The sequence below is a fragment of the Solanum lycopersicum genome, chromosome 11 (assembly GCF_036512215.1).
Source record: "Solanum lycopersicum chromosome 11, SLM_r2.1".
Lineage (NCBI taxonomy): Eukaryota > Viridiplantae > Streptophyta > Magnoliopsida > Solanales > Solanaceae > Solanum > Solanum lycopersicum.
Window position 1 is genome coordinate 38,280,568 of NC_090810.1, and position 22,805 is coordinate 38,303,372.

The following is a 22,805-nucleotide window of genomic DNA, read 5'->3' on the forward strand; positions in this document are numbered from 1 at the left end:
CCCTCATATCTCCTAAAGTGTCTGAACACAAAATGGAATGAGTATAGGATTAGTCTCCAAGTTGACTGGTTCAATTGTTGTGACACATGAATGGTATCTTGCCATATCTCGATGTTCCTTTTTGGTTTCAAGATATACCTTTACCCCCATATCATCATGAATTTGAATTGGAGGAGACCTTTTATCAATTTTATATCTGATTTCAACTTTAGTTGTTGATGTGTCTATTGACAATTGACTAGCAATTACAGAAACGAGGGTGGCAAATGTTGACTCTGTGTGTATCAACACACCATCTGCCAAGTAGTTATTATATTTGTTGCTAGGATCCCATCGTCCATTGAAGTAAAGCATCACCACTAGATTAGTCATATTTTTTATGCACATCATTCATTAAAAAGTGTATTACAAATTTTAAAAAGTCTAGAAAGAGACAGATAGAGTAATTTGCTAGAAGAGCACCACTTTGCTAACAACTGAATTAAACCTGAATAAAATCAGAATTAAATTTTTATTACACAAATGCTAACATGTAAATTAAATTTGTATCTATTATGATCATGACTTGCATATAAATAAGTCAGAAATTGAATTACACATATGCTAACAAGTAAATTAAACCTGAATTGAAGCAGAATTACACAGATGCTAACAAGTGAATTAAACCTGAATTGAAGTTGTATTACACAGATGCTAACAAGTGAATTAAACCTGAATTGAAGTTGTATTACACAGATGCTAACAACTGAACTAAAACTGAATTGAATATGTATTACACAGATGCTAACAAGTGAATTAAACCTGAATTGAAGCTGTATTACACAGATGCTAACAAGTGAACTAAAACTGAATTGAAGTTGAATTACACAGATGCTAACAAGTGAACTAAAACTGAAATGAAGTTGTATTACACATATGCTAACAAGTGAATTAAACCTGAATTGAAGTTGTATTACACAGATGCTAACAAGTGAACTAAAACTGAATTGAAGTTGTATTACACAGATGCTAACAAGTGTATTAAATCTGAATTAAAGTTGTCTTACACAGATGATAACAAGTGAACTAAAACTGAATTGAAGTTGAATTACACAGATGCTAACAAGTGAACTAAAACTGAATTTAAGCTGTATTACTCACATGCTAACAAGCGAATTAAACCTGAATTGAAGTTGAATTACACAGATGCTAGAAGAGATCATACTGATTAGAAAAGAGAACTGAATACCAGACACTCACAGGAACTTTAATCAAACGAAATCTCAACATAAATCAACAAACAAAAAGGCTTCCACACACAAAAAAAGAAATTAAACTTTTAAGACCACAATTGCAAGTGCACATTAAAGGATCAGTTAAGTGCAAAAGAGACCAACAAAAATCGCAGATTGCAGTGCGAGGCACCCTAAACGAGTAGAGCTTACTCAACAGTAACCTTTAAATTGCAATGGCGAGAGAAAATTAAAGTACAACACCCTAAACGAACAGAGCTTACTCACAATGACCTTTAAATTGCAATGACGAGAGAAAATTGAAGGCCTACACCCTAAATGAACATAGCTTACTCAACACTAACCTTTAAATTGCAATGTCGAAAAAAAATTAAAGTCGCCGGAGAGAAAATTGTAGTCGCCGGAAAGGAAATTGCAATTACGAGAGAGAAAATTGCATGGGCGTAAATTGCGGATATGGGAAAATTTTGGGGCGAGAAAAAAATATGAAATTTGAAGATTCGATTGAATTAACATTTATTGTTAAAAAAAATATTGACAATTATGATAATTATTTTTAAAAAGTTAGACACGCAAATTATTTCGCCTTAAATATACTTCCGCATTTTCCAACACAAACAACCATTAATTTAGTCCATGTTGGACCTGCCCGTTACACTTGTAAGTTAGTGAGAGCCACTATTTATAAAGATTCCTTGTTTAGATACTGTTTTTATTTTTTTCCACGCCTAATTACTTTTCTCCAATCTCTGTAATAATTAGTTATCTCTTTTTTTGGTGTAATAATAATAATTATAGTAAGAGTATTGAAAAACCTCAAAAGGGGAGGAGAGTTTGTAAAATTTGAAGCCCTCTTCCCTCCCCCTTTGACTTAATAATCCCATGTTATATATGATTATGAATATGTAGCTTAAACATTCCTAGTAGAACAACACAATTTCAGATTTTGGATCTAGATCGACAGCTCAATTTTGGATTTTTTCAATTGGTAGGTATTGTTTTTTTGTTGTTCAATTTTTTTGCTAATTTGGGATCTCCCTTTTGCATTTTGTTGAAATCTTGATGTTTACGGACCCTCAAAATTGCATAATCATATTAGAATTTGTATTATATTGTTTTTATTGGATGATTGATTCAAGTGAAAGTGGTGGTGTGTAGGGATTTGGGCTTTGAAATTGTATAAAAATGGGGGTAATGTCAAGGAAAGTAGTTCCTGCATGTGGTAGTTTGTGCTTCTTTTGTCCATCATTGCGAGCAAGGTCAAGACAGCCTGTTAAACGTTACAAGAAGCTCCTTGGAGAGATTTTCCCCAAATCACAGGTTTGCTTTTCTCATGTCTTCACTCATGATATGGTTTGCTTTTCTCATGTCTTCACTCTTTTGCTGTATTCACTATCTCTTATTATTGCAGGATGCTGAGCCAAATGATAGAAAGATTGCAAAACTTTGTGAGTATGCTTCAAGAAACCCATTGCGTATACCAAAGGTAGAAAATACTTTTTTCTTCACTTATAATTCACTACTTCATCAAATTTAACTTTTTGTAATGTTGCTGCTATTGAACTTAAAAATAACGAGGAAGACCCACTAAAGTTTTGAAGTTGGGACAGAGTATTGTATGTTGCTTTTAAGTATTTGTTGAAAAACTGATTCATGAGGAGCTCTTCTTGTATTTTAAGCTATGTTGCAAGGACTCCCCAAAAATGTTGCCGCACCCATATTGGATTCTCCAAAAATGCACTATTTTGGACACTTGGCGGAACATAGATTTTAAGCATGTTTGTCCTCTGGGCAACATTGTATTTCTCCATTCACAAGGGGCAACTAAGTCATCTTAGTGATTTTTTAAAAGGGGTAATGCATTTTGTTATGCTATTATACCTTGGACGTTATGTTCAAGGTACGTACTTGAGAGGATGTTGTTATCTCAAATTGCAAGTAGTTTCTCTAGGAATTCAGCCTCCAAAATTTCCTACTTTTTTTTGCAGTAATGTTCTAAAATAAGAGTTCAAAATCAGGTCACGAAGTGTCTTCCATAGTTTAATTGTACTACAGAGGTCCTTTTATGTTTGCTCTCTTCATTAAGCCATGAGAGGACTACTCCGTAAGAAAGGTGAGCTTACTTTCTCCGTAAATTCATTCAATTGAAAAAAAGTATTTCGAAACTCCATCTGTCACAGGTCATATTCCTCCTGATCTACAAATAAATTGCTGCCATGAATTTCTACCTATAAATCAGAATATTCATATTCTAGTATGGAGAGTTATGAAGTTTCATTAATTTTCATGTTTGGAAAGCTTTTTTGGTATCTCAAGTCTCCCTAATATGTGTATACTAATGACTGATCAATGTGATTCAGATTACTGAATACCTGGAGCAAAGGTGTTACAAAGATTTGCGAAATGAGCACCTTGGGTCAGTAAAGGTTGTTACCATGATCTACAGGAAGCTGCTATCTTCATGTAAGGAGCAGATGTAAGTTTGAACAATTAATAGAAGTACTTGTGTACCTATAGCTCAAAACTAAAACCTGTTGGCATGTCCTACTATAGATTTATCTGCATTTACTAGACAAGGAAAGGATAGGAACAAACCATAAGTTTACTAAGGCTCTTCTCAGTGCGAAGCTTAGATGGGAAGATTAAGCCAGATCTTATGCCTTTCTAGGTGCATGGCTACAATTATTTGTGGCAGATGAAGTTAAACATGAACAGGTGATAAAAATGGAAATGGTTCTTGCTTATCCAATAAAGGAAAAAAAGAAACCAAAAAAAAAGGGAATGGATTCTGGAGAACAATATGGAGAAATATGGATCTTCTATATTTCTGTTCTCTAAAATTTATATGTAGAGAAGGATCATCACTAGATTTCTTGGTTAGTCTTTGGCAACAGTGAAGAAACTAGACGGAAGAGCTTTTTTTTCTTGTCCTCACCTCCAAGGGAACTACAAAGGCTCTTCCTTTCTCATATGCATACGTCAATATACAGTGCTGGTTTTGCAGATCCATGGTGTAGTTCTATAAAGTTCCCCCAGCTGTAAATTCCTCTTCCTTGTGGAGGGGCTGTTGATAAATCTCAGTTGATTATCAAGATTTATGTGCCTGAAAAAAATCCATATTGGATTTACCCGTTTTGATATAGTGTTCCTTTCTTTACTTGTATGAGATTGTTTTCGATCTTTTTCCGCTTTCCTTGAAGACTTGTATTCTTGCTTCTTGTTGCCTTTGTTTTGAGCACTGATGTTACTGGAGATCTAATTAGTCATCTTGAAACTGGGCAATGAATTATAATACTGAAAAACGATTTGCAACTCTGTAGATGCCACCTCAGATATGTCTAGAACTATTCAAGTAGTTATGCTTAGTTGTTCCTCGGAAATTTCTGACTTGAAAATAGGCTATAAGGTATCTACAGTAATCTAGTTGACTAAGTAATTTTAGATGGAAATGTTTCTTCTCAGTCAACATCAGTATCTATGCATGTGATATGCATGTTTGCATTATTGCACTGGTACAAATGGAGTTCTGCTTACAATATTTACTCAAGTTACTTTTGACTTTTATGACCTTATAACAGAATGTAACTGTTTAATTGTTTAAATTTTCAACTGCAGGCCACTATATGCTGCTAGTCTATTGGGGATTATCCGCACTCTTTTTGAACAAACACAGCATGATGAAATGCAGATTTTAGGTTGCAATACTCTAGTCGATTTCATCAATAGCCAGGTTTGTATGCCTAAGGAAAATAGATGTTAATATAAATGGATGTCATTCCCAGGAAAGACTATTTTGAAGTAGTTGTATTCCTCATATATTTTGAACCAAGAGCCTAGTTTTTGAAGATGGACTTGGGTAATATAGCTGCCACTGTATAATTTGGTCATGAATCATGGTGTCTCTTACTGATCTGTCATAATTTTCGAGCGGCTAGCAAATACTGATGTATGTTAGGATTGTGAAGAGTCCTACTTCGACCCTTTAGGGGATGAGCGTTCTCTTTATTATGTCTTGGGCAATTCTTACCTCTTGAGCTAGCTTTTGGGGTTGAGTTAGGGGAGGTCCATTTCATTAACATGGTATTAGAGCACCAGGCCTACCCAAGTTTTGTTTCAAACAATATGGTGCCCCCATCATATATAGTCCATGGTTCAGATCTCCAATCTGGGCATGAGGGGGATTAAGTCCCACATCGGTCGGTGGGACACAAAAAATTTCTCCTTATATGGTCTTGGGCAATCCCCATTTCCTCACATTTTCAACAAGCTTTTGGAATTGAGTTAGGCCCAAGGTCCATTTCTTTAACATGATATCAGGAAAAGTTCCACCCCAATTCTCACCCCCCATGTTGGCCACCATATTAATTGTCCACATACCAGATGTCTAGCCCCAAGCGTGAGGGTATTTGTGTGAAGAGTCTCATATCGTCCCTTTAAGAGATGGGTGTGGTTTCTTTAATATGGCTTGGGCAATTTTTACTTCTTGAGCTAGCTTTTTTTGGGGTTGAATTAGGCCTACGGTCTATTTTAATAGTGTCGCAAGTACATTTTATTTCCACGAGGAGGATGTAACATTTGAAGAATGAAGAGCAATATTAGTTATTGCACCTACTTCCCCGAAATGGTAAAAGAAGTTATGGTATTGCATTTTCTATCCTGGATTTTGAATGTTTTTAGTGATCTATTGGCTTCTATTGGGATTTTATTTTTGTTGGGTTGGTTTCACCCTTGGGAGTGGTCTAAGAGAAGGAAATGGATTGTGGTTTTGATAAATGGATTTAAAAGAACCTGGAAAATATTTTGGGTTTATGCTAAAAATTGGATTCAAGTTCTCTTGCTTCTCCTTTATCAAGCAGATGGATGGTACTTACATGTTCAACTTAGAAGGCCTCATACCTAAACTGTGCCAACTAGCTCGAGAAGTTGGAGATGATGATAGAGCCTTGCGCTTGCGTTCTGCAGGAATGCAAACTTTGGCTGTCTTGGTAAAAACTCAGTCTCTCTCTCTCTGTTGTTTTGTATTAATTTAATTATACTTGGAAAATTCTCAAGTACCCAGAACTTGGAACCACTTCAGGTGTTTGGGGTGTTTTTTTGATATTCGAAATTACTAGATCTTGATGACATAGACTAATGATAGTACCTTCTTTGAAGGATTAATCTGCATTCGTTGTTTCACTGACGTCGATATCTTACCACTTAATCTCAAAAAGTAGCTAATTCTTGTAGCTCTTGAATGAGATACTAAGATGTTATGTATTTTATTTGTCATCACACAGAACATTCCCACGACTGTAGGAGGAATGAACAAGCTAATTATCATTACCTCTTCATATAGTGGCTTTGCCTCAATACTGGACACGTCTTGGACCAGTTAGAACCAGGAAGGGCTCATGTTTTGTGATAAAAGCTTGTAATGTGAATCCTTAGTTAGCATTTCCTGATAACTGGTCTTGTATTGTTGAGGACTTGAGGTACACGTGTCACTGTTTTTTTTTGTGGGGAGTTACACTCATTTCATAGTGTATTTTTTCATTGTGCCTAACCAAACTCATTAGTTCAATGATAAATAGCTACTTATATGCCATGTTTTTGCAGCTAATTTTGCCTATTTACATCAGATACTTATCAAGCAACTAGAAAAGTTTCAAGTGTATAAAACACATCCTTTGGGGACGTCCAATAAAATTGGGAAGTTTCAATATACAACAGTAGCTTAACATAGTGCGGTAATTGAGAAAAGGTGCCATTTTGTTTCAGCATTTCTAGTGGAGCTTCTATAACTGGGACGAGAAGCTTCTTTCATGATGTATAAACATTAGTTTCTCATGGAGCAACTTAGAGATTACCCCTTCAATTTTTTCAATTATTGAATGTTGTGCATCCAGAGATGATTCAAAGTTTGTGAAGCGAACAGATAAGGGAAAGTACTTAAATCTAGCATGAGGTTCAGTATTTGCTTATTAGGTTAAACTAGTAAACAACTTATATGCTATTAAGCTTATGGACCATTTCTCATCATAGCTACGCCTTATCGTTTTCGTGTTTATTAATTTTCTTGGAAGTTCAAATATAATTTTGATTCCTTGTATTTCTCTAATTTCTCTTTAGGCTACACTGTGGAGTCTATTCTTTTCCTCTTTTGACCTTTCTTCACATATGTTTCATTTGCTACTTTTTTTTTCCGTTTTTTCTTTTAGGTGTGGTTTATGGGGGAGCAGTCTCACATCTCCATTGACTTTGATCATGTAAGATAATTTCAATAGTACTCAGTTATTCAATTTTCAGATAATGAGATACTCCAACTGCCAATTGTTGTTTCTAATGTTGGCATGAAAATAATGCAGATTATTACTGCAACTTTGGAGAATTACATTGACTTCACAGTGAACCTAGAAAATGGACAAGACAGTAAACAGTCTCAACCTTCAGAACAGTGGGTTCAAGGAGTATTGAATAGTGATGATCACAGCTCATCTTTCCCTGATATGAGCAAGAAGGTTTCCACCTCGCCAAATATCATGAATGCAAATACAACATCCTCAATGTAAAATTATATGCCTAAAAATTCAAACTTCTTTTCCTCTGGCTGACAATATAATGGATAATACTTACTTTATATTGTTGTCTAACTTCAATCAGAGAGACAGCCAAAAGCCCCTCTTATTGGGCCAGAGTTTGCTTACGTAACATGGCCTTACTGACAAAAGAAGCAACTAGTGTACGGCGTGTTCTTGAACCTCTTTTTCATAGTTTTGACACTGAAAACTACTGGGCGTCAGAGAAAGGACTCGCCTGCTCAGTGCTCATGCATTTGCAGTGCCTGCTGGAGGAATCAGGTGAATCATGGGTTCCTTGTTCCTCTTCTTCAGCTGAGATTAATTTTTGTGATTTATTTAGTCATGTTGCTCTTTCAATTTTTCCTGAATACAAATTTTGATCCCAGGTGAAAATTCTCATTTGTTGCTATCCATCTTGGTCAAGCATTTGGATCACAAGAACATTGTCAAGCAGCCTGACATACAGATCAGTATAGTTAATGTGGTCACACACTTGGTAGAAAGTGCAAAAGAGAAAGCTTCCGCAACTATAGTTGGTGTCATTAATGACCTGATTAAACATTTACGGAAGTGCATGCAGTATTCAACTGAAGCATCTAGTCCGAAAGATGGATTAAATACTTCTAACTCCAATCTTCAGTCTGCCCTAGAGAAGTGCATATTACAGCTCTCAAAGAAGGTTTGTCTTTGATAATTTGGTTTCAATTGGCCGCATGCATGCATTGTACTCTGAAGTTTTCTTTCCATTTATATATGTACCGAAATCCAGCACGAAGTTGACAATGAAGTAAATTGTCTTCATCGAAGTTTTACTTGCAATCCACTTCCCTTTAATTTGTAATATATGTTCTCAATGTATTGTTTCTGTGTTTGAGGAAGTAATTCACTTTGCATATTTACAGTTGAAGTTGTGCCTTTTTACTTTTAGCTTCCAATGCTGATAAAAAATGGTCTGGACCTGAAATACATGTTTATTAGACAGACCTATGAGTTCCACTATTTGACATTTTTCTTTATCAAGTGTAAGCTGATCCTGCTTTATTAATTTTCACTGCTTACTGGACCCAAGGAGAGTGCTAGTTCTAATAACTACAAGTGAATAAAAGATAAGCATTGTGAACCCAGCAGCCCTTTCTTTGCAGTTTGTTTGGCCTACTTATTCACTCTATCCCCATAATGAGGCCTTTAATAGAAATAGTGATCTTTTGCATTTCCTAGAATCTATATCAGTAAGTAGTTTTAAAGTTAAACTTTGACTCAGAGTAGGATTTGGTGCAACTGGTACTCTTCGAAGGTCAATAGATGTTGATGTTTTCAGTCAACTGTTACGATAATGAGTTGTTCATATTTGATTATAATTTCTGGGAGTAAGTTCTTTATCTGAGTTTAATGTTTGTCTGCTCAATTTATTTCTTAGATTTTTGCTATAAGCTGCTTGCTATTACAACACCACCAACAACAATGTACCCAGTGAAATCCCACTAAGTGGGCTCTGGGGAGGGTAAAGTATACACAGACCTGCTATTACCAAGTACAATTGTTTGCAAGCATCAACATCCTATTTGTCTCTGGTAGCAGGAACTAAGCACCATTACATGATGAGTGCTGTATTTTATTGTTGCTTATAAGTTATAAGTTTAGATCTTCATTTGCTTATACAAGAGCATACCCTGTGATTTTGTGATTTAGATGAAGGTAATATTTTTATTATGACATTTGTCATTAGCAGGTTGCTGATGTGGGCCCTATACTTGATATGATGGGCATGGTGCTAGAGAACATTCCAGCTAGCGCTGTCGCTGCTAGATCATTGATTGCAGCTGTGTATCGCACAGCACAAATTGTTTCTTGCATTCCAAATGTGTCATATTACAGGAAGGTAACTTGAATCTATTGTTGAGCTTCTGATTCATGGTTTTGTATCTTTTATGTAGTCCAAATGGTATAATCTGCTCTCAATCGCTCCCAGGCTTTTCCAGATGCTCTCTTTCTCCACTTGCTCTTAGCAATGGCACACACTGACCATGAAACACGAGCTGTAGCACACCACATATTCTCCACTGTGCTTATGCCACCTGTCAGTCCCTTGTCATCTCTACATAGTAGAAATTCTTCTCAGAGTATTCTAGTCCAATCACCAAGGAAGTTGGCTAAGGTTAGAACTAAGAGTTTCTCCGTTCAAGATGGAAAGGGTTCTAGAGATGGAGAAGTGGGAGAAGTAAATGAAGATGTCAGTCGCCATTCACATCAATCTGGTGACTCTCGATCTCAAAGTGAGTCCTGTGACTTCAAGGATGCCCTCCCTGACAGGAAATCAGTATGGAAAAACTAATCTCTCTTCTTTTATTTACAAGAGTTGTCCAAGAATTTGTTTTCCTTTTAAGCTTATTAAATGTCTAATCATCTGAAATACTTCAGGAGTTCACTTCGCTTCGGTTGAGTAGTCACCAAGTGAGTCTTCTGCTTTCATCTATCTGGGTTCAGGCAACACTGACTGATAACACACCTTCTAATTTTGATGCGATGGCCCATACATACAAAATTGTTTTACTTTTCGTTCGATCAAAGGTTAGATCCCATCTTTTTTGTTGTATACAAACGTTTCTCTGTTCCAGTTTTCAATATTCTAGTGGCAAATCCTTGACCATTGAAATGTTTCTTTTCTTTTTTCTTTTGTCTTTTTCTGAATAGTGTGTCTAACTATCTAACTCTAATCAGAGATGCATGGGGAAACGTTCAAGCATTTTGTTTCTATTGTTAGGGTGGTGTTTGGATGTGCTGTTGAAAAAAGTAGATTTTTAAAAAATGTCTTGTTTAGTTAAAGGTTTTATTCTCAAGAAAGTTTTGTCCTGGGTACAGAAGTGTCTCGAGGAAATTTTTATAGTCAAAAAAGCTCTTTCCATTTACACAAAATTCAGAGTACTTCAAGAACTACAACTATCCAAACACATTTTGCACAAATTGTTTTCTCCAAATAAATCAAAGCTATTTTAAAGACTACTTCAAACTGTTATAAGTCTTATATTGCTTGATCTCCATCTTCTATGTCATTCTGCAACTGTTTCATCAACCAAATGATAGTTGGTGTTGCTAATTGCAGAATTCTAGTCATATGGCGCTTGTTCGGTCTTTCCAGTTAGCCTTCTCTATAAGGACTATTTCGATGGATAAAGAAGGTGAGTTGGGTTCACTATCAAGTTCCACCGTCTTACGTACTTGGGGAGTGCAAGTTTACAACTATTTAGTTGGGTTCAGAGATAATATTGTACATCAGTAATACGACCTAATGAAAACTTCAATCACTTTAGAAGTTCCTGACTGGGTTGTTGATGATTAATACTGTATCTTACAGTGAAATTTCTGGTTTTAGCAGCATTAATGTCCTTGGTGCAAATATTGACTATCTTTTTACTCACTGATTACTGAAGGAGGTTTACAACCATCTCGAAGGAGGTCTCTATTTACTTTGGCATCATATATGCTCATCTGTTCAGCAAGGGCGGGCAATCTCGCTGAACTAAGTCCTGTGGTTAAATCATCACTGACAGATGAAATGGTTAATCTCCCAAAGCTCTTTGTGTTTATGTTCTGTTTTGTTGGATTAGTAGTTGATTTCTTCCAATCTTTCTGTTAGGCCTAATTTGATCAGCTCTCCGTGTTTTCTAATTATATATAGTTTGTTTAAATTTTAATCATGTCATAATGTTTGGTCAAATAGGTTGATCCTTATCTTAAGTTGGGAGAAGATGTGAGGCTGCAAACCGGGTCTGGTAGTGAAACATATGGTTATGGCTCACAAGAAGATGAAACTGCAGCTTTGCGATCCCTGTCAGCAGTAGAGTTAGACGATGAAAAATTTAAAGAAATCGTTATGTTGCACTTCACATCTAAATGCGGAACATTGTCAGAGGTATTAACTTTCTTAGCTTTCTCAAAATTTTGATGTATGATGCAGGTTCGCAACCTCATAGGTGGTGGGGAATCTTTGTTTGCTTGCAAGACAGAGATTTATACACGCTAATGCTATCTTTTTGTGTCATTAACAGCTAGTTTGATTTGCTTGGTTAATACAGTTATGGTAGATAGAGAAGATAGTTTCAAAATAGAAAGAATGATGTAGACAGCATTAATGAATCTTTCTCCTTACAATTGTACCTTTGACAAGGAATCCACCTTTTATAGGTAGTTTGGTGAGTTTGATGGAAGATTGTGGTTGAATCTGGTTGAGTCATAGACACTACTTGTACATTCTTTTATGACACTGACTTGATGTTGTAAGAGTGAAATGTATAGACTTATCAACAAATAACAGAGTAGAAATAAAAGTAGGTTGAAGATAGCTTCTTGTTTGGTTCTAACTCGCTCCTTTGTTGACTGATATGATAACATTGTGTCAATATAAGATGATTCAAAATGTTGCCTGAATTTTTATGAAATTGATATTCATCGTCCAGTTTAGAGAGTTCTAAGTACATGATTTTTTCTCATCTTCTTCTAGTTCAGGATGTTTAATCTTGGCCAATGTTTTCCAGGATGAGTTATCAAGCATAAGAAAACAACTCCTGGAAAGGTTTGAACCAGACGATGCATATCCACTGGGGATTCCTCTGTATATGGAAACTCCTCACCCCTGCTCTCCACTTGCTCAGATTGAGTTCGAGACTTTTGATGAGGTTGTAGAGGAACCATTTTGTGTATTTAAGATATACATTTATTTATGTCTCTAGTTGGTTACTATTTTTTCTTTTTGTGATGTCTTGAACTTTTTCTCCCACCCCAATGACATGACTTCAAATATGCTTTCTAACAGAGGTTATTGTGTCTCTTTACTCTATCAGGTCATGGGACCACCTTCCCTCATAGATGAAGAAACAATTTCAGATGCTAATGGAAGCCAATCAGGTCGAAAGACATCTCTGTCTATCAATTCCCTTGACATTCTAAGTGTTAACCAGCTTTTAGAATCGGTAAGCAACTGCTTTGAAGAACATGTTTAGGAATATTTGTGGAGTTGTTTATGTTGTAGATTAGTCTGTGGTTAGTCTTACATATTTTGACATTTAAACTTTAAATATCTGCTTGGTCTTTGCATCTTCGCAATGAGACTACAAAGGGAGAAAGATTAGAGAAAAATGTCTGTATACTCGTCTTTACGTGACATCTAAGGTTCAGCCTATCTTTTGTCTTCCCATTGTTGAGGCATACTAACCAAAAGAACGAAATTGAGTGATCTGCAGCGCCCCATTGTATCTGTGTTCAGGCATGACAGTGGTGCCGATCAGGATTCGTCCCGGGGCTAGACCTCGCGTTTGCGAAACCTGGCAGCTTAGTGGTGGGCTGTCTTCGCTGGGGACCTCTCGTGTTCGTGAGAAACCAGAAAACATAAAATCTGCAATGTTCAAATCTCGTTTTTCTTGTCTAGAACTCACTGGAGCCCCTTGGGTCCCACTCCAAGCTATACTAACAAGTACCAAAAGAAACATATGAACCTACGAGAAGTTTCAAAATATGATGGTATAAATACTCAAAAGGAGGGGTTAAGATGTTACACCTTAGTTCAAGGGATTACGAGTAACCAACAAATCTTAATCAGGTGAGATCTAAATGGTCTTGTAGGTAAATTTTATGATGATTTTGACTAAGTATAGATATAATTATGGTCCTAGGAATGATGAGGTAAGGCTATTCTAGAGTTTGTTTTAGCTTATGATTTACACGGGGTATGTTGATGTTGTTTCAGCTTATGATTTAGAGAGTGAACCATAGTCAAATAGATTTATCCTTAGAAGAAGATTTGGTAAAACCAAATGTACTAACTGTAGGGTCATGCCTGAAGAAGCAATGACCGCCCAATGAGGGTGGTTGTCTTGATGCACAGCATAAGAGTATAGTGTTAAGAAGACGAATTGCAACTTGCAAGCTAAGAATTCTGTGGTAGGCACTAAAAAGGCAGCGTTTCAAGAAGTGCTACGAATAGGAGTTAAAATGGGCCATAGAAGACAAGGAAGACATCTCGTGGTAGAAATATTAAGTTGCATTAAAAAGCAACAAGTGAAGCGTTAGGTGTGTCTAAAGGTTTAATATCTCGATCACTAGAATCCTGGTGGTGGAATCACGAGGTGCAAAGAGTTATTTGAGCCAAAAAAGAGTGCTATATAAAGTTACTAAAAGTAGAAGGCTGAGAAGCCTTTGAAGAATATATGAGAGCAAAGAGGAAGCTAAGAAGACTATTTGTAAAGCTCAAGGGAAAGCCTTAGTTAGGTAGTATCAAAAGCTCGGGACGAGGAGGGATACAATGCTCAACTACCGACTCCATCTGGAATTGCATTATCAGAGCTAGCCAAGAATGACCGTTAGTGGACACCCACCACTATCTACCGGTTAGAGAGGCTCACTCTCTATACTTTTGTAAAATATACTCACAGGGGCTAGAAAGACTCGGTCATAGGAATTTAGAACACAAAACATTTTGTATAGTGCACATCCTTTTGTTAATCCCTCATGTTATCGATGTCAAGTAACAAACGAAACATTTAAATGAGGCAACTGATGTCAAGATACGTGAGAGTCATGGTGTCACCTTTAAAAGTGTCTATGCTTTACTAGAGCATTACATTAGAAAGAAGGAACTTTTAAGGCTAGGAAAGGATAGAATTCCATAGCCTGATTGAATTTCTTCACAAACAAAACACACCACATCATCTCCTGATGTCTGGAGCAGGTGACAGTGAGGGACAAAGGAGTTTTTTCTGAAGTCGTAATATGAGAAGTTCTTCTTAACCTGGTAGGGATTGCCTTTCCATATATGTCAGTTTGGATCCTTAAGAGAAATAGGAGTTTTTTCGAAGTCATATTATGAGAAGTTCTTAAGCTGGGAGGGATTGCCTTTCCATATACCTCAGAGGTTCCTTTGTGTATAGAAGATGGGGTGTCATTCGCATAAAAACATATATTTTTTTCGGTTTTGTACCTTCTGACATACTTCTTGGTACCATTGTTTTTGCCCAGACATTCAATAGAACTTCATTACTTCATCAAAAATAAGAAACTAAAAAATAAGAAAAGGAGGAGCTGAGGATAATGCTGTAGAAAAATAAGTTCCTGAAAAATTATGAACTAGGAGCATTTTACTTCTGAGGATCTCTAAGTTAATGAGATTGAATAGCTCATGTTACATGTCCTTCCACATGCATAATTACTTAGTATTTCTTTTTGTTTAACATTGTCAAATTGTCTGTGGGACTATGAACTATATAAGATCAGTAGCATGTTCCAGTATAACACTATCTCTTGCACATGTAGGTTCTGGAAACTGCCCGACAAGTTGCAAGCTACCCAACTTCCTCTACGCCGATACCCTATGACCAAGTAAAGAATCAGTGTGAGGCCCTTGTTACTGGTAAACAACACAAGATGTCAACCCTTCAGAGTTTCAAGATGCAACAGGAAACCAAGGCATTAATATCCTATAATGAAAATGACAGGAAGAACCCTTCTTTACCAAAGATGGTGAGAATCACTCTGTTTGTCCCTCTATCAGTTGGTATCCAAGCTTTTTTGTGCTTGCATGATATATTTGCGTATTATAATGTATCTTTCTATAAATGATACATAGAGATTTTAGTGCTGCAATATCACAGGATGCAGCTTTTTTGGTGGTTAGCCTTCTCAACAAAAAAGTTACAGTACAAAATGTCAGAGGATTTATAGCATTCCATTTAACTTACCTGCCAGCATATAACCTTGATCACACCAAACTATAGGGAAGTTGAAGAGCTCTTCTTTCTCAAATGAGATTGAAGTAGAGAGCTCCATATGTGGAATGAGCAAAGTTCATTCAGATCCTCTAACATATTCAATCCTTTTTAGTGGTTCCCTGAATCTTTAGAATGTGAGAATAAATATCTGAGTATGTGGAACTTTTTAATGTCGTTTGGCTCCAAGTATCCAACTTCATAGGATTTGTACGATGAATGTCTAGTCTACTCAGTGTTATCAAAGGTGAAAAACGCAAAAAAGCTCTTAAGGTTTGTGGGGCTTTAAGCGTAAAACGCATATAAAGCGTGGACTTTAATGAAAAAAGGAGCAAAAGGGAGAAAAAAATACAGATATATATATTTAGTCCAAGACTAAAAATTATAAACATGAATGACAAATTTATGACCAAAGAAATTGAAAAAGAATGATGATAAAGTGAAATATTAATTGTTTAGTGTCACTTCTTCATATGAGGTTCATTAGCAGTGAAAAGTTTGTCTTAGAGCCTTGATGATGACACTGAAACGCACATAAAACGAGGCAAAGCACTCAATATGTTTTGCACTCAACATGTTTTGAGCCTCGCTTTCAGGGCTTAAGCACGCCTTTGATAACACTGAGTCGACTTATTATTTTTTTTTTAAATTGGTAAATTGTATTCCTTCAGCATTAAGGCTATGCTGGCCACCTCCAAAAAGTTTACAAAATAAGAAAAGAGAGATACTTACAAAAAGTCTATAAAATCCACTAGTTGGATTTCCTCTTCTATACTCTTTTCTTTACACCAAAAACCTAGTGAAGTAATAACTTTCCACTTAATCTTCAAAATAGAGGATTCTTTTCCTTCAAATATCCTCTGGTTCCTCTCCTTCCAAATGGTCCACCAGATGCAGGCTGGGACTATCGTCCACCATATTTTTTGGCTTTTGCTTCCTCCTCTTCTGATCCAACAGCTAAGCAAGTCTGCAATATGTTCAGGCATGATCCAGTTGATTCCAGCAATGGTAGTGAACATAGCCCAAACTTGTGTTGTTACTTTGCAATGCATGAAGAGGTGTTTGTCTGTTTCTAGTGCTTCCTTGCAGAGGAGGCATCTAGATGCTATGATGGACCCCCTTTTTTGCAGTGCCTCATGTGTCAAGCATGCTTTCCTAGCTACTAGCCAAGTGAAGCATTTCAATTTATTAGGAGCCACACTTTTCCATATAGTATTCCAAGGTCCAGTTGACCTGCCTCCAGCAACACTCAGTTCCCTTCTGTATACACTGTTAACAGTGAAAATTCAATCATTGTGGTGCCTCCAAATGAGTTTGTCTGAGTCTGAATTAATGCCCGGGAAGTTTCCAATTAGTTTTAGAAAATTTACCACCCATGGTATTTCCCAATCATTTAGAGGTCTTCTAAAAGTCAGGTTCCATCCTTGAGGGGACCATCCAGTATTCAAGCTTATTGAGAACAGACTAGGAAAAAGGGATTGAAGTGTGCCATGACCACTCCCGTCCTCTTTCCAAAAAAGTGTCTTGTATCCCCTACCAACTCTAACTTTAGTGTTTAGCTTGAGAGTCGTCCATAGATTCCTGATAGATTTCCAAACCCCAAACCCATATGTGTTAGTCACTTTATTAGTGCACCACTGCCCCTCCGGACCATACTTATGAAGGATAATCTCCCTCCACAAGGACTGATTTTCTTGAGTAAATCTCCACAATCATTTGGTAAGTATTATGAAGCTTTAGGTTCCTCACTCCCAGACTCCAAAACTCTTGCTTTGCTGAACTGCGCTCCATTTTACCAGGTTGAAACTTTTCTCAATCTTGCTTCCTAGCCATAAGAAATCCCTCCTCAACTTGTCTTGGATTTTCAGCACCTCACCGGCGATGGGGAATAAAGACATTACATATGTTGGCAGAGAATCTAGGACTGCATTGATCAAAACAACTCCTACCTCCCAGGGAAAGGTATTATGATTTCCAAAGAGCTAGTCTTTTTTCTGTTTCCTCCATTATTTAATCCCATATATTCAAGTTTTATGATTAGCACCCAATGGCATTCCCAAATAATTGTGGGCAACTCTTCTATCCTGCACCTCAAAATACCTGCCAGAGATTGAATTTGTTGCACCTCTTTCACTGGAAAAATATTGCTGTTCCTCCAGTTAATCTTTAACCCAGAGCAAGCTTCAAAGATCACCAGTATCACCCTAAGGTAGCAAATTTGTTCTTGTTCAGCTTCACAGAAAATCACAGTGTCATTAGCATATAATAAGTGAGGCACCTCCATGATTTCATTGTTCCTGTTCTTAATGCTGAAGCGTTTTATCCAGTTGTTTGTTGCAGCCCTTCTCATCTGACTGCGTAATCCTTCCGTAGCTATTATAAACAAGAAAGGTGACAAGGGATCCCCTTGTCTCTGACCTCTTTCAGCTGGAAAAAAACCTGCAGGTTCTCCATTTATCAGAATGGAGAACCTGGTAGTTTTGATACAGAATTCTATCCACTTAATCCACCTTCTCCCGAATCCCATTTACCTGAGAATGTTCAACAGGAAACTCCAGTTCAGGTGATCAAAGGTCAATATCTAACTTGCGCATAACTCCAGGCACATAATCCTGCTGTCAATGCATTCATTAGCAATAAGAGCAGCATCCATTATTTGTCTCCCTTTGATGAAAGCCATCTGGTGGTTGTTTACAACTCTGCTTATTACCTTCTTTAGTCTCTCAGCCAAAACCTTTGCTATGATTTTGTAGACCCCAGAGATTAGATTAATGGGTCTGAAATCTCTTAGATCATTTGCTCCAACCTTCTTAGGAATCAAAGCTACAAAGGTGGCATTGAATCTCTTCTCAAACTTGTAGTGAGAGTGAAATCTGTGGAATGTCTGCATCAGTTCTTCCTTTATTGTTTCCCAGAAAGCTTGAAAGAAGGCCATGGTATAGCCATCTGGTCCAGGTGCACACATTTTTATCCCTGCCAGTACCTCTTCTTCCTCAACAACTCTCTCAAGATTGTTTCTTTCTTCTGCTGAAATGCCTTGTACTTCATAAAGATTCAAATAAGATCTCCAATTTTCTGATTCTTTATAGAGATCTTGATAGAAATCCACAATGGAGCAAATAGGATCACTAGATAGTTCTCCATTGATAAACAAGAATGTATAGTGTTGAGCCTTTTATGTGCAGTGGCCATTCTGTGAAAAAACTGTGTTTTTATCACCACATTTGATCCAGTGGACTCTGGATCTCTGCCTCCAAAATATTTCTTCATTCCTGGCCACTTCGTCATATTCCATGGCTAAATGAGCCTTTATCAACTGTTCATCATCATTTAAAGGTCTGCTTTCTTGCAAGGTCTCCAAGCTCCCTATTTGATCTGGGATGTAGCTTTTTTTTCCCTTCCAGTTGACCTTGTGCTCTTTGCTCCATTCTTTGAGTTTCGCCTTTAACATGCTTAATTTCGTTGCCAGAATATAGTCAGGAGTACCAGATATGATAAAAGAACACCACCATTCTTGAACTTTTTCTTTGAAACCTTCCACATTAAGCCACCACTTTTCGAACTTAAAGTAAGACTTCTTGAAATTATCATTTCCACAAGTCAAAAGAATGGGGTTGTGGTCGGAACCCAGGCTAGGAAGAGAGCTTTGCCTATTCTGAGTGAGCATTTCATCCAAAGGAAAAGAAAAAGAATACAAAAACCTGTCTATTTTAGAAGCATTCCTGTAATTTTCCCCTCCTCTCCAAGTATAGGATCCCCCAAAAAGAGGAGGGTCTATGAGTTCCAGCTCATTAATGCAGCTGGAAAAATCAGACATTGATATTGATTGTAGGTCCTTGACATAACTGAGAATTTGAGGTGTCCAGATTTGTTATATAATACTCCCTCCGTCTCCCATATTATGTGATAAATAGATGAGATAAACGTGGTGCTTAACAAGCACAAGGTCTAAGACAATTTTTTTTTTTTGATAAAGGTAAAGTTGTATTCCTCAGCAATGAGCAATGAGGCTATGCTGGCAACCACCAAAAAGATTTACATCAGTGACCCTAAAAACACCAACTCAAGAAAGCTGCTACTAAACTTACAAAGAAGAAAAAAAGTTTAAGACCTGTATAGCATCCTCTATTCCCTCCTCTTTACACCAAAAAAAAAAGAAAGTCTTCATACAATGCCATTTGATCTTTTACACTGATTCTGCAGTATTTTGAAGATACTTTTTATTTCTTGCTCTCCAAATATTCCACCATATACAAGAGGGTATCATGTCCCAAGAACCTCAAGAAGTCCAATAATCATGCAAAGATTAGGAATTATTGCTTTCTGAAAGATTAGGATTTCTTGTTCCTTGTTCCTTAGTTGTGAGGTTCTTGTTTAGTAGGATTATATTTGTAGTTCTAGTCAAACTTGGTTTATTAGTAGCGTTGAAGAGTCCCACATCCAATGAAAAAGGGATGAGTGGTCTCCTTATATGGTCTTGGGCGATTCTCCCCTCATGAGCTAGCTTTTGGGGTTGAGTTAGGCACTAGGACTCTTTCTTTAACAGGATGTCAGAGCAGGACCCATCCCAATTCTTGTTTACCGATGTTGGGGCCCCATTTGCCCATGCTCCAGATGTCTAGTCCTGGGCGTTAGGTGGTGTGTTCAAAAGTTTCAGATTAGATAAAAAAGGTATGGGTGGTCTCCTTATATTGTCTTGGACAATCCTCCTCTCATGAGCTAGCTTTGGAATGGTCGAGTTTAGCCCAAGTTCCATTTTTTTAACCAGTAGTATGACTATGTCATTCATACTAGGATTGTGAGATAGTATTCCTTTCCTACTAGAATCCTTGTTCCTAGTTTAGCTAGGATAGGGTTTCCTTAACCTCATCAATTTTACTCATTGTAGGGCTCATTCTGCTGAAAATAACATTGGCGATCAGTGTTTTTAAGTGGCTGCTTCAGAAACACGGTTAAACATTATTTTCCTTCTTCTTCCTTTATTCGAAGCTTCTCAGAGTCTTGCAGGATTGAGGAACATGTGAGGATAAGGTTCTTCATCATTATCTAATCTTTTTATGTGAGTTTGAAGAACACTTAAGCTAGTTTTGTGAAAAAACATCAGTGGGAGTGCTCTTTTTTCAAACTTTCTTTGTGCTTGAGAGGTGCAAAACCTCCAGAGTACATCAATTTTGGTATTAGAGCCCAACATTTGAGTCTTGACATCATGTCGATGGAGAAGCAAGTAGTAGGTTTGGGACCTTCTTCAGTTGCTGATCAACTTCAGATTGAGAAATTAAGGATCAATAGCCCTTGAATGTGATTCAAGTATTTGGGACTTCAAAAGTAAGAAAACTATTGCTAGATATTCAAGTATTTGGGACTTCAAAAATAAGAAAACTGATTCCATCCAAACTAAAGAAAGTTGATTTGATCTAATTTTCTTGTTCTAGCTATGAACTATGTGTACTTACTTCTATCTAGCTTTTGATCAATTCTTCTCTTGCTAAAACTGTGAGTTAGCCTTTCAGTAGATCATCAGATTAGGACTTTACTTGCCTATAGGTATTTCATAGGGAACCTTGTATGCTGTACATTATTTTTTTACAGAATAAATATTTTTATCTCAAGTTTATAATTAGCCTAAGACTACTCACTACATAAAAGGTTTACTTTGAGATCATGCAAATCTACTTGACATCGCTCTTGGTTGAATCTAAATCTGCTTTGGCTGAAAGTTGGATCATTTTGATCCTACTAATCTATAATTTTCATTTAGCACTAATCTATAATGAGCTTTTTTTGATTAAAGGGAAACCCACGCAGGGTAAGTACAAAAACTGGAATAGCCTTGCTCTCGCTGAATCCAGATTAGCCAATTTTCCTAAATCTATCCAAGGCATTTCGTTGCACATCATTGGCCATGTAAATGTATGTATTAGCTAAATGGAAAATGATGGTCTGCAATGGTTTCTAGTACATTGCTTATCTTTGATGAGGAAATTCTACAGGTGACACTGCTTCAGATGTGGCGAAAAAGGAGAATGTTCTTTTAAAATAGGGATATCACTTTATTTATTTCTGTTGTGGTATAAATATTTTCCTTAAGATCCTGCATATGGAGAGAGCATGGTCCTGAAATATTAACGAGGATCGTAAGCTGTTCCTTTTCCTTTTGTGCAGGATATGGTGCTTCACCAGGATCTACAATTAACAACAGTTGACTCAACTCATGCACAAAACTCTCACTCTTGTTCTCGGGAGTATGGAGAACAGTCCTTTAGGCTGCCACCTTCAAGCCCCTACGACAAGTTCTTGAAAGCAGCAGGATGCTGAGTTTGATGTTCTTACTTACACGTAGCTTCTAATACTTGTAAGTATTATCTCAAGCATGTTCATATCTCGTTGTGCTATCCCAAAGAAGTATCTTTCAAATGTAATATTATTTGTATTGAGTTCATATTAATTTAAAGTGTGTAAGCGGAAATAATATATGAGTAAAGAAAATGAGAAAGAAATGATTGTCTGTAGTGTCTTTGTACCTTTTTGTATATTTGCTGAAATGGTATTGTCTATAAGTGATTGATCACATGGAAACTGTTGGTATCTTTACGAAGGGGACATTGATAATTTATGGTTTTCTGTACGAAGTTTTCCAGGGTGTGTTTGCAACAAATTTTATTGATAAGCAAAAGATTTTATTGATGAATATTTGGATGTATAATTCTACATATTTCCTTGATTCTTCCCTCTAAGAATCTCCATGACTCGAGGGCTCAACAATGTCTTTCTCGAACTTAGGATGATGGGGACCTCCTTGGCAACCAAAATCGTCGGGCAACACTTTGTCTTTCCAGGTTGATCTTTTGAAAGAGCTCAAATGTTGGATCACAGTTGTTGCATATGCTTTTACCAACTACAAAATCACTTGTCCAATGCTAAATCACTCTAGAGAGGTTATATGACACCCCCTAAATAGTTGCAGTTGGTAGGCTGCTTCATAACATATGAACTCTCTTGCTTGTTTTCTATTGGCTTACTAGCTGGGAAGGCTGGCAATCCAATCGGACCGGCAAAACTGGACCACCGGAGCTGGTTCCCCGTTAACCGGAGGAATTACTAGAACCGGTCTTAATGCAACTTTTTGGAAGTTTCGGCCCGGTCTTATAGCTACTGGTTTGGTCCGGTACCAGAACCGGTTCCCACTGGTTCGGTCTGTATTTAACAACTTAGTAATTGTTACTGTATACTCCCTTTATTCACTTTTATTTGTCATGTTG

General features: G+C 36.9%; 1 protein-coding gene across 5 annotated transcripts; it reads left to right on the forward strand.

Annotated features, from left to right (window-relative positions):
* Positions 1-1,921: 1,921 nt before the first annotated feature.
* On the forward strand, positions 1,922-22,234 carry LOC101250362 (protein SEMI-ROLLED LEAF 2). 5 transcript variants are annotated; one of them, XM_004250696.5, is made up of 20 exons: positions 1,922-2,220; positions 2,391-2,552; positions 2,644-2,718; positions 3,593-3,708; positions 4,848-4,962; positions 6,089-6,217; positions 7,433-7,480; positions 7,580-7,779; positions 7,875-8,071; positions 8,179-8,471; positions 9,522-9,671; positions 9,762-10,109; positions 10,211-10,360; positions 10,893-10,968; positions 11,221-11,348; positions 11,511-11,702; positions 12,325-12,465; positions 12,631-12,759; positions 15,095-15,301; positions 21,709-22,234. In XM_004250696.5, exons 2-20 carry the CDS (start codon positions 2,418-2,420, stop codon positions 21,859-21,861), a joined length of 2,982 nt encoding a protein of 993 aa, XP_004250744.2. In that variant the 5' UTR covers positions 1,922-2,220; positions 2,391-2,417; the 3' UTR covers positions 21,862-22,234. The 5 variants fall into 5 exon arrangements, with proteins under 5 accessions (XP_004250744.2, XP_010313082.2, XP_069147584.1 ...); XM_010314780.4 differs by having other exon boundaries at positions 1,941-2,220; positions 9,519-9,671; XM_069291483.1 differs by having other exon boundaries at positions 1,959-2,220; positions 3,593-3,695.
* Positions 22,235-22,805: the final 571 nt, after the last annotated feature.